The sequence below is a fragment of the Piliocolobus tephrosceles genome, chromosome 4 (genome assembly GCF_002776525.5).
Source record: "Piliocolobus tephrosceles isolate RC106 chromosome 4, ASM277652v3, whole genome shotgun sequence".
NCBI lineage: Eukaryota > Metazoa > Chordata > Mammalia > Primates > Cercopithecidae > Piliocolobus > Piliocolobus tephrosceles.
In genome coordinates this window covers 35241947-35254409 of record NC_045437.1, presented here as the reverse complement: position 1 = coordinate 35254409, position 12463 = coordinate 35241947, and the positions used below count along the sequence as shown (strand labels likewise).

General features: G+C 33.6%; 1 protein-coding gene and 1 long non-coding RNA gene across 6 annotated transcripts in view; one reads left to right on the top strand and one right to left on the bottom strand.

Annotated features, from left to right (window-relative positions):
* LOC111545521 overlaps positions 1 to 4770 on the bottom strand; it is a 102208-nt gene extending 97438 nt beyond the window's left edge. Inside the window, exon 1 of the long non-coding RNA XR_002732488.2 lies at positions 4713 to 4770. This is a non-coding gene — a long non-coding RNA (uncharacterized LOC111545521). The remainder of the gene's footprint in view (positions 1 to 4712) is intronic.
* The window catches only part of RANBP3L (RAN binding protein 3 like), a 50426-nt gene extending 38212 nt beyond the window's left edge, over positions 1 to 12214 (top strand). For all 5 annotated transcript variants that reach the window (XM_023216511.2, XM_023216507.2, XM_023216512.2 and 2 more), the window contains 7 exons: positions 425 to 509; positions 3767 to 3869; positions 4259 to 4389; positions 5731 to 5851; positions 7526 to 7668; positions 9752 to 9938; positions 11508 to 12214. In XM_023216511.2, coding sequence (XP_023072279.2) covers positions 425 to 509; positions 3767 to 3869; positions 4259 to 4389; positions 5731 to 5851; positions 7526 to 7668; positions 9752 to 9938; positions 11508 to 11551 — 814 coding nt within the window. In that variant the 3' untranslated portion in view covers positions 11552 to 12214. The remainder of the gene's footprint in view (positions 1 to 424; positions 510 to 3766; positions 3870 to 4258; positions 4390 to 5730; positions 5852 to 7525; positions 7669 to 9751; positions 9939 to 11507) is intronic.
* Positions 12215 to 12463: the final 249 nt, after the last annotated feature.

The window sequence follows — 12463 nt, the reverse complement described above, 5'->3', positions numbered from 1 at the left end:
ATTTAAGCCAATGCACACTCAATTATAACAGATAGGGTTTTGCTTTTGCCCTGGAGATCTCTGGTTGCTAAAGGCATCAGCCACTTGGGGAAGGGAAGAGTGGAAATTAGGTATTAGACAGGGTTTGTTGGAAAAGCAAAAAGGGTTGGGCACCCCTCCTGGCTGACCACACGCCAGTGCAGTGATGGCCATGAGGCAGTCAGGACTGGTTTCTGTCAGTGCTGTAATAGCTGGAAACTATTTTGACAATCACCTCTGGATGCCACTATTTGAATTTTTCCTTCATTTCTCATTAAATTCAAACTAACAAAAATGAGCAGTAAATTTGATTTACATAAATCTATTAAATTATCTGATTATTTCAAAGTTTAAAATGGCTTTATCCATGTATTTAAAATAGTAAATGCTTATTCCTTTTTCTTAGATGTCAACCAAATGAAGATAAATGTTCTTTTAAAAACTGCAGTTCCAATTTTGTTTTTGGAGAAAACATGGTAGAAAGAGTTTTGGTAAGATTTTGGTATATGTTTCTATTACTATATACAGAGCTGTCACTTTAAATTTCTAAAGGTAAATTAATTAAAAGTAATATTAAATTGAATAATACTTTTTAACTCCTGAGTTCAACGGCACATTTTCTTTCTTTAACTGGAAAGATTCTCCTGGGAAGCAAGTCCTAGTTGTTAAAATAATAGAAACCCACAGAGGAAGGGAACTGTATAATTATAACATTATTACTGATGTGAAATATTAAATAGTTCTTTGACTTGTGTTAAGCCAGAAGTACCCAAGGAAATCCCAGAATTATCTGCAATCGTTAGATAAGCTCAATTGGTAATGATATTTTAATAGTTTGCATCATTTTACAACAAGATGCATTTAAAATTATTTGCCAATTTTTTTTTTTTTTTTTTTTTTTTTTTTGAGACAGAGTCTCGCTCTGTCACCCAGGCTGGAGTGCAGTGGTACGATCTCTGCTAACTGCAACCTCCGCCTCCTGGGTTCAAGCTATTCTCCTGCCTCAGCCTCCCGAGTAATTGGGAATACACGCGGGTGCCACCACGCCTGGCTAATATATATATATCACCCGGCTAATATATACATTATATATTTTTTTGTATTTTTAGTAGAGATGGGGTTTCACTATCTTAGCCAGGATGGTCTCGATCTCCTGACCTCATGATCTGCCCGCCTCAGCCTCCCAAACTGCTGGGATTATAGGCGTGAGCCATCGCGCCCAGCGACCAATTTGTTCTTATTAGTTAACCACAACCCTACTTTCAAGCTCTTACATCAAAAAGCATTATTATAACTTTTCTTTCCCTAGCTTTCAGAGAAAATTCATAGTGCTTTACTTGCCTAAGAGAATCTACTTGCCTAGTGAAAACCCCTCACTGTTATTACCATCATCCTTATTTAATGCTCAGCATCCTCTTGCAATGAGGTAACTGCTTCTCTGGTCCCCACAGAACTCTGATCTCTAAGACAGTGTAATCTACAGTGGAAAACTGTACAGAAAAGTGAAAGCTGTGGGAAACCATGCCTATGGTTTTATCTGGTCAATCACATCTTCATACCTTTTCCAGCTTTCACTCAAGTCAGGAAAGTGGCTGAGATAGCTTGAATGTGCCTAGCTTGTCTCAGGAATACATGTTACATGAAGAATCCCAAAGAAGCTGCAGAGATTTTAAAACCCATGTACGGATTTAGATTAATAAAAGAACCAACTCGTTAAGCCAGTTCATTCCAATTCTTTTTTTTTTTTTTTTAGATGGGGTCTTGCTCTGTCACCCAGGCTGGAGTGCAGGGGCATTATCTTGGCTCACTGCAACCTCTGTCTCCCTGGCTCAAGGGATCCCCCCACCTCAGCCTACCGAGTAGCTGGGACCACAGGCACGCACTACCACACCTGGCTTTTTGTGTTTTTGGTAGAGATGAGGTTTCACCATGTTGCCCAGGCTGGCATTGAATTCCTGAGCTCAAGCGATCCACCCGCCTCAGCCTCCCAAAGTGCTGGAATTATAGGCATGAGCCACCACGCCCAAACTCATTCCAAAATTTTTAGGGCTTTCATATATTAGTTATTTTAAAGGCTTAGTTTATTTTAGGAACCCTTCTGTCATTCCCAAAATGAAGGTCAACTCACCAGTCCTAGACCTGTGACCTATGCCTTTGGATGTGAACCAAAACGGACTAGCCTCCATGGTGAATTTACAGGCAGTATATTTAGGCACATTTATTCCATATCACTTATTTCTAAGTTTGACACCAGATTAGCCACAGCATCTGTAAAATGTCAGACAATGCTTTTCAAACCTCACAGGATCAACTTTACATTCCACTCAATTTACCAAACATGTACTGAGTTCTTATGGTATATAAAGCATTGATCTCAAATTTGGCTTTCTGTTAGAATCATCCTTTCAAGGATTTCTTACCCCTGGTCTCATCCCAGACCAATTAGCTCAGAATGCCTGTGGGTGAGGCCAGGTGTCAAGTGATTCTAATGTACAGGCAGGTTTGAAAACCACCTAAGTGGTTATGCAAGCTAAAGGAGACACTGTGCCTTAAAGGTGCTTATCATCTAATTAAGAGCAGACAGAGAGATACCTATACAAATAAACTATAGTCAGGACTATAGGTTTGGTTTGAGAAGGCACTTGTGCACATTTCCTATGGGCATTTTAAATTTGGTTTATAAAGGAACCTGAACTCTCTATCTCTTTAAGTTGGTAATATCTTAAGGATAACAGGAATTATAAAGATAATTTGTGTGTCCTCTAATCCTGTAAATTTTTGGCCTTGTGATTTGGGGGCCAGGATGCACTCTTGGCTTATTGGCTAACCATGTGTTTTTAGAGTGAGTCATTTAAACTTTCTGTGCCTCAGTTTCTATTTTCTTAAAATGGAAATAATTATACCCATCTCTACCAATTTTCAGGGAATATCTTGATGTCTAGTTAAGTAATGTGAAATAATTTTCAGTTCATAAGGGAAAAAATATAAGCATAAATTCTTAAGTATCATTGTTCCAATTCTCTATGTTTTGCAGAGGGCTACACATTATCGCAAATGTCATGTCAATTAGTCTTATTTGTGCAGGCCTTGATTACAACAGACATACAGAGCCCCAAGTAGCCTTAAAAGCGACTGTTGGCAAAAATTGGGAGGAAAAGTTAGGATTCTTTCTACAAAGATGTTCTCTGAGACATCTTGTGGGGGTCTCTGGATAACTTTTTTGTTTTCTTCCATAAAGTGGATAGCAAGAGTAAATTTCTGGGGACATTGAAATACTTTGGTATACGTTTCTGTTACTATATACAGAGCTGTCACTTTAAATTTCTAAAGGTAAATTAATTAAAAGTAATATTAAATTGAATTATACTTTTTAACTCCTGTGTTCAAAGGCACATTTTCTTTCTTTCTTTTGTACCTCCTGGGCATCAGTTTAGTCTAGTCAGAGTATGGAACATCTGTTACCTTCTTTTGTACCTTTAGACCTTTCCCACTGCCTACGGGACTAAATCCCACCTGAAGTAGGCTGGTGGTAACTAGATTATGTTTTCTGAGGATTAGAACTCAGGCTTTCTAACAATGGAGACGAATTCTCTGTTCAGCACACAGAAAGTCCAAAATAAAAACATACCAGCTGGGCTTGTTTGCTGTGTTGAAACAGAAAAATGAAAGTGTCTTACTGCAAACATATAGGGATAAAATTAAAACTTTTATTAAATAAAATTAATAATGCATCTTTTTCCCCACTCAGGGTACTCAAAAACTCACCCAGCCTCAACTTGAAAACGATTCATACGCCAAGGAAAAACCATTCAAATCCACTCCGAAATTTCCTGTCAACTTTTTAAGTTCAAGTAAGAATTCTTTCATTTGTAAAACATTAGATTCACCTAGTTTGTCTTCTGTTTTTCGTGTTATTTATTAACATTAATATTTAATATAAGTAAAATTAATATTTAATATAAGATTTTAAAAACCAGTAATCCAGTGTTTCAAATATTTTGGTAAAGATTAAAACATATAAATATGATTATCTGATATACAAGCTTTAATAATTTTTTGAGTTAATGTTATGCGGGAATTGGTAAGGAGATTTTACACGAACTCAAGCAGTTTGAATTTTTGGAATATCACTTACTATTAAAAAAAGCCAAGTAGATATATGTGGTCATAGGGGCAACAAAGAACTTTCACGGTAGAGAAAATGGGGACTTTTCAGTGTTTTTCCCGCATTTTCTCTTAGGAACAGACTCTATTAAAAATACTTCCCCAACTGAATCAGCTGCTGCATTCTCTTCCCAACCATCACAAAAATGCTTGCTGGAGAAAATTGATGTTGTAACAGGGGAGGAATCAGAACATAATGTGTTAAAGGTCTGTATATCATGTTTTTTCTTTTTGGTAGCATTTACATACTTGGAATAAAGTTAACATGAGAAGATACATCTTTAAAAATACAGACAGAAGTACAGTTTTCATGGAGACTAAGTTACTTAAATAAAAATGTTGGACGCTCTCAAAAATTAAACCAGTAACTTATTTTCTTCTTATGTTTGTATGTGTACTTTGCAGGAAAACGGGCTGTTAGTTTTACAACTATTCACATTAGTCCCTTAGAAATACGATAGCCAAGTATCCTGCTTTAATATTTGCTTTTATAATTAGTGCTATTATTGTGATTGAATAATTCTACTTACACAGGTTTAACAACGTTGATAACTTGATTTCAGTCCAATAAGAATTTTGCTTTCCTCCTAAAAAAGTTTAGAATTTCATATACAATTTAGCTTCCTTTAAAAATGTTTAGAATTACATATAATTCAAGAATTTCACAGATATACACTACAGTATCACAGGATTTTAATGCTGAGTAGTATCACCATCAGTACAAGCACATGAAATGTAATTACTACAACTTTACCTTTTTCCAACAAGGCAGAAATTTCCCTTTGCCTTTCTCTATCTGCTTTTCTCTAAACTCTCTCCATTCCTCTCCACTTCCTGTATGATCTACAGACACTTTTATTTTAACTGTGTCTCAAAGCATAACCCTTGGATTAGATTAATTCCAGTCTTATTGAAGTAATTGTTAGGAGTGAGGCTCTGACATGCTGTATTTTTAACAGGCTGTTTAGGTGATTCTTGTACACAGTAGTAATGATTGTAGTGGGGTAACCTGTGGCATTACATCGTACTTCTCCATATTATCGTGCTGTTCTTGAAAATTTCGAAGCATGCAAATGGTTCAATGATTCCTTTACTTTCAAATAACATTATATATCTCAAATAATTAATATAAAAGTTGACGTATATATAGTGTTAAAAAATCAGAAAGTAGGTATGACATTCTACCACTGACAGAAAAAGAGGGGGAACATTTATATGTATTGGCACGTATATATGTACAAATATCTCGCAAGGATAAACAAAATATTTACACTGGTGGCTACTTGTTGCAGGGGTGGAAATTGGTAGATGGGAAATAAAAGCTGGGGGCCCTTTTCACTTTGTATGTCTTTTTACTTTTTGATGTTTGAACTATCCAAAAGTTATATATTTCTAAACACTAAATATATTTTAAAAGCTGGTTTATAAATCATTAACGAAGATTATTTTGGTAAAAGATCAGACACATATAAATGTGGCATAACATAGGAAGTAACTTACTTTGAAAAAATTTTCTATATATTTGACATTTAAAAAATTGTTATTTAGATCAACTGCAAGCTTTTCATACTCAACAAAACAACACAATCCTGGATTGAAAGGGGCAGAGGAACGTTGAGACTGAATGACACAGCAAGCAGTGACTGTGGAACATTACAGTCAAGACTAAGTAAGGAATCCTTTTGTAAAGCAAGCAATGATTTCTCAGGATTTCTCATATGTACCTATAATAATATAGGCATATATCATTTTCTGGAGATATGCTATAAAATACACCAAAAAATCACTGTTGAAAATATTTCTATAGGAGCTTCCCATTTTAAGTAGGCTCTCCTGTTAGACTGCATGGGCTCCAGTTCTGGCTCCAGCAGTGACTAACTAGTGACCTTGACAAGTTTTTTAATCTCTTTCTCTACTGTACTTATATCAGTTTAAAATGGGAATAACTGTAGTTCATGACTTACTGAGAGAATTCAATGAGATAAAGCATGTAAAGCACCTATATCAGAGCCCAGCACACACCTAAATAGTAATGTTATTATTATTTGAAATAATATGATGCAAATTATTTTGTAAAGTGAAAAGTTTTTCTAAAAGAAAATACTTGCCCCATTATTTGTCCTGGGCATCCCAGACATGGGATGGGGGTCAGGATGAAGGATTAGTCTCTAAGGAAAGAGATTAGTTTCCAAGGTGTGCAGTTATTGAATCCTGCAGGCACAGTGATGTTCAGAAGTTGGAGCCAGTCAAACCTAAAAATACAAGAGAGCTATCATTCAAAATGACACAATGGGCATTGTTCAGAGGTCCAAACTGAAAGATAGCACAGGGAGAGATCTGGGCAGGATGAATGGATTTATTGGTCAATTTTAAGAGGTCAAGACTTTGGAGGAGACCACAGGTAGACACTGGATCCAAGAATAAGGTTATTTGTTGAGTTTTGGATATCAAGCTCAAGAAATGGGTAAGAGATATAATTCAGATTAAAAGGATAGAAACAGTGTCTTCAGTTCTGTAACAGGCACACAGATTTCTAAATTACCCAACCAAGTAATAGTACCAAGACAGTTGCAAGTTATTTACTACTCTGGTTTGATTCCACTGCCTGCCAAAGGAAAAAAAAATCCCCAAACAAAAATAAAAAACAAAAAACAAACCCCAAAAGCAGCTTTCTTTTTATTATGCAGGTAATATCCATTCATTGTAAAAACTGGAAAGCATGGATTGAAAAAAAATTTTAAAACATCACTTAAAAGCCTATCTTCCTAAGATAACATCTGTTAACAGAATATATTTTTCTGACCCTTGTTTTCTGTATATATAAACGTATACATAGATTGTAAAAGTTCTGATTCATGGTGTTTATTTTGCTTTGTAGCCTAATTTTTTCTTTTACATATTACACCATGATTTTTCCACATCAATAAATATCTTTTTGCAGTATTCTTAATGGGTTCATAATATTCTCTTGAATGACTACACCATAATTTATTTAACTAATTCCATTTTTTTGGACACTTAAGGTTTTTGTTTTGGTTTTCTTCATTGTAAACAATTCGCAGACGAATATTCTTCAGACTATCAGTTCTTAAAAGGAGTTCTAAAATTTTAACCACTTTTAAATATTACAGTAGAAAAGTATAATTTCAGCACTTAAGATAAAAAAGTTCTCCCAACATAAGAAAGTACAATTTGAAACCCAAGTTATAATCTAGTCAAATCACAAGTTAGTATTGAATCAACAGTCTGAAAAACAACTACAAGATTTATTTTGCTTTTGAAAATGGTAAATTCCTCTGTGTCAACTGTTCTGTGGCCTGATGTAGTCAACTTCCCATTTTAGTTATGCGCAATCAAGGCAGTTTAAGGCTGATCCTCAATAGCAAACTCTGGGCCCAAATGAAGATTCAAAGAGCAAACCACAAAAATGTACGAATAACAGCTACTGATTTAGAAGACTATAGCATCAAAGTATTTTTAATTCAGGTAAGTGAGAAATTTCAGTGATAGAGGATTATCCTACTACATTAATAGATGTCTGCAATTACTAATTTTTCATTTGTTATAATAATATGTACCATTGGCAAAAACAGCCATTCATTATGTCTGTTTGTAGTATAAGACATAAATTTTATGTGAAATTCAGAAATTAACACCAAAGTCTATGTAATCCATTGGTACTCATTCCAAGACATTTGTGTGATACATGCCATCAAATCTCTACCCTTTACTTTACTACTGAAATTTTGTGAACAATCTTACTGTGTTACCAAAGTGACTATTGTCAGGAATGGTTCCCAGGAAGAGGTTAGTAGACTTTGAAGCCTAATGCTTATCCTGCAAGCTGAGACTGAAAAAAGGCTTTAGGTCACTGGAAAAGAACCAGTGGGAAATGGAAAAATACAGAGCTAGCAAGTTAAAACAACCAGTCCAACAGCAAATTCCAATTCTGGACATGAGTAAATCTCCAAGGTAACAGGATGGGAGCACAGCTTTGGCTGTTCCTGGCAGAGGAATACTTGACCTCAAATACAAGATCCAGACACAAGAGAGCTGGCAAGAATAAAGCTTTAAAAAAACAAAACAAAACCACAACCTCCCCCCCAAAAAACTAGATTTCCCCATGGACCAACTGGAGAAGACTGATTACCCAAGTTCAGGCAGAAGGTGACAATACAAATAAATTGGTTTCCATGTAGTAATATGGAAAAAAAAGTTGGCAGGTGCCCGTGATGAAAAACCAAATTTATTAGTTACCAGTAAGTGTATTGTTAGGTGTAAGTGATATTGAGTATTAAAATGTTCAGGTAAGATGATGTACAAACTGCATTTACCATTTAAGGTATTAATACTCTTGCCAGTCTTCTGGGCCAGATTCCCTCTTGGTTTTAGGTGGGTGAAGTAGCACGCCAGAGACTGAGCCTGTTAACCATGACTAGATTCCATCCTCAGAGATGGTCACTATTAACATTTTGGTCTTATATTTTAGTATATACATGGAACTGGGTATAAGTATATACATACATACATACATATATGTAGCATAGTGTACATACTGTATAATCTTTGGGAAAGCTACTTAGCCTTCTTTAAATTGATTTTATTCATCTGCAAAATGATGGTAACAATAGTACACTTTAGAAAAGCTGCTGAGATTAAAAAGCTAATATGATTGTGAAATACACATTTTACTTATCGACGTTAGTTAGTGTCTTCATGACATTAGTTTATTCTTCAAAAATTGTTTTAGTAGGTGAAAGAATTGTATTCTATTATGGACCATAATTTATTTCATTAATCCCACTAATGTGAATGATAAAACCTGGGATTCAACTTTCAGCCAATTTGCTGACTAGCAACTCAAAAAAGTCATTTTACCCTTCTGAGCCATAATTTCCTCATTCATAAAGAGGGAAACAAGCTATATTTAATACCTGTGCTGCCTATATTTTGCTAATATAAATGAAATTAATAATGAACCCACAGTTTTACTGAAGGAATTGAAAAAAAGAATATTTTAACAGTAAAGGTTATACCAACTTTATTGTTACCATTTTTATATTTTCATACGAATAACAACCATTAAAATAGTGTAGAAAAATATTGAAAAGCAAGAACTTCTGATGTATTTATGGTACAATACCATAGACTGCTCTAATGAGCTCAGCATATCCACAAAGCTATGTAGTTTGGAGGAATGTCCAAGCAAAGTGATGGACAGGAAATGGAAGTCTTTTTTCTCTGCAAGCCTACAATTTTCTACAGTGAAAATAGTGAAGGAGGGATGGTCTTAACTAATTTAAATTCAAATAGAGATTTTATACAACAAAATTTCACTTTCTCAATTTAAAATGTATACACTGGGATTGCTTATAAAAGTATACATTTTAGGACGCAATTTAGTTCAAGATTGTCTTTTTACTGCTTAATTTTCAGGGTTGTTAGCAGCTATGTACCAATTTGTAGATTTATGCCATGTAATTCCTTCCTTATTAGTGTAAAGATTAAAAATCTGTAAAATGTAGCTAACATTAATGATTTTCTTAACAATGTAATGTTACTCACGCAGGCCAGTGCCAAAGATACAGCATATTTGTATGCAGCAATACATCATCGTCTTGTTGCACTTCAAAGCTTCAGTAAGCAGAAATATGTCAATCAAGCTGAAAGCCTGTCAGAAACAGTCCAACAATCGAACTGCGAAAGCTGTGATGAGAATGAGGATGATTTCATTCAAGTCACTAAAAATGGATCAGGTAAATAGCTTTTGTTTTGTTAGGTCAGAGGTTTAAAAACGAATTCTTAAGCATGATCTTCATATATTAGGTAGACTTTTTAACAAGTGGAACTGCTCTGTTTAAAGTCGGTGGTAGTTAGAGCCTTAGTTGTTTGGATCTGAGGAGTGGGTTTGAAAATCACTGTCTTCTATAAGTGGTCTTCATTTTATCAAGTCAGCCTCATGGTGATGCCTATGTCATTTGCTTATAAACTGCATAAAAAACTACTACATTGCTACCCTGAAATTAACCCTTCATTTTTATTTCTCTTCACTTATTCTCATTTTATTATTGGCTATAATAGGAAGAAATAGAAATACATATAGTGAGTCCACCTGGTATACTGGGCTTGATACCCTGAAAATTCTGTTTATTCTCTTTTTAGAATTTGACTGCTTATAAGAATAACTAGATTGTACAAATACTATTTTCAAGGACCTATTTTGTCTAGGGGAAAAATTACTATTTCTTTTATTGTATCAGGATTCACAAATAAAGTAAGGTTGAAGTGGAACCAGTGATAAACAGATTGTTAGGTTTTAGTGCTTCTCTTGATATGTGGATTTAAAACTAATATTCATACTTTGGAGAAAAACAATGTCAAACATAGTAAGCTCAACTTTGTTATACAGATGTAATTATTCCAATAAAGTCATCCAAGTGTTTTCACTAACAATTTCACTTAGTCCTGAATTCTTGTTTTACAGAGGACTGAGTAATACAATACAATGATAGTGTGGTAACAAGCATTTTTTTCAATTCTTAATCATTTTGAAATATTAAAGTTGCTTTAATCATACATAACTTAAGAATCTATCAAAGAATGGGCATAACTGGATGAAATATCTTCCTTTGCTTAATATTAAAGCTATAATCAAAAGGAAAAATACACAAAACATGCAAATCAGTATTATAACCTGCTTGACCCAGTGATTCAGAGAATTAAGTTAATACGATTTTTCTTGCTACTTTAAGCAAATCTATTAAACAAATGGTTTATTAGTCTTTAAAGCATATAAAATAAAAATTATTTTATTTTATAATAATGTTTACATTGCCAACAATAAAATGGGGTCTATCAGAGAACTAGTTGGTACACATTAACAATGTCAATTTGAAATAAAGATTAAATAGCAAATTGTCTCACGAACTAATGACACGTGCTTATGATGTCTATATTCTGTTATACTGAATTTTAGGAAAGGGGTGCTACGTAACTATCTTAATTAAAAAACAATGAAAATAATGCAAAGCAAATATCAATCATATGAACCTCCTTTCCCCTGCCATTTTTTCCCGTTTTCACTTAGTATCTTCTCCAGGAGGCATTAAAAACAAATGCTAAAATGTTATGGAAGCAATAAAAGGTCTAATTTTTTGTACTTTGTTGCTTATAAATTATCTAAAAGAGAAATGTTACTTGTAAAAATGTATATTCTGCAGCTTTTATTTCATCACTGAGTATATTCATTAATATTCATATTTAGTTGCATTCAATATTAAAAATCTACCCTAAATATTGTACAATATTTTAAATTTATATCACAGATCCTTCTAGGTGGACTCACAGACAGTCGGTTGCCTGTTCATGAATACTACCTGCTATAAACATGACATCTACAAAAAGAGGGTTCACCCTACTGAAAATACTAAACCACCCTAACTAATGAGAAGATTCTATTCATTCCTTGAAGAGTTTTTATAGAAAAGTTTAAGAAATGTAATTTGTTACAATTAACATTTTTATGTTTTACATTTTACATTTTGATTATTGTGCAGAAACTGACAGAATTTAAAAAAATAAATGGACTTCAGAAGTTCAAAATTTATCATTTTTGAAGAAGTTTATTTAGAATAGGATTTTATAACTAATTTGGACTCTTCATCACATTGATGGATATAATACTCAGAATTATAAATTGCTAGATTTGATAAATACCTACCAAAATGTTTATTTTTTTCAGTCATACACTGACCATAAAACAAATATTTTACTACATTTCCAGAGTCATTTCTTTGAAAAACAGTATAATTGCATCATAACATTTCACTAAATCCTATTTATCTTCTGGGAAATGTATATTTTAATTTTACCTTTTGGATTTCCTAAATATGATAAGTTTATATATTCATGGTATGAATTCCTTTAAAAAGAGCATCTGCTCTTGGACTTGTATCTGTTGCATCTTGTCAATGCTTGACTTACGGTCAGCATCCAATAGTTGTTAAACGAATAAATAAAATATAATACATTACCTATGTATCAAAAAGTATGTATAAGAATTCCAAATATGTTAACTTGTTCTACTTTGTTTTATTTATGTAATTACATTTTCATTAATACTTTAGTAGGTGTGGCTGTATAGACAGAAAAACAAATGTATCATATATAGCCAAATGAATCTTTTTCTTAAATGCTATTATTATAGTAGGCTACAGTAATTTCAACAATTTTGCAATAGAGTTTTGATCCTCTTTTTTGAGATTTGTTTCATAGACACCAC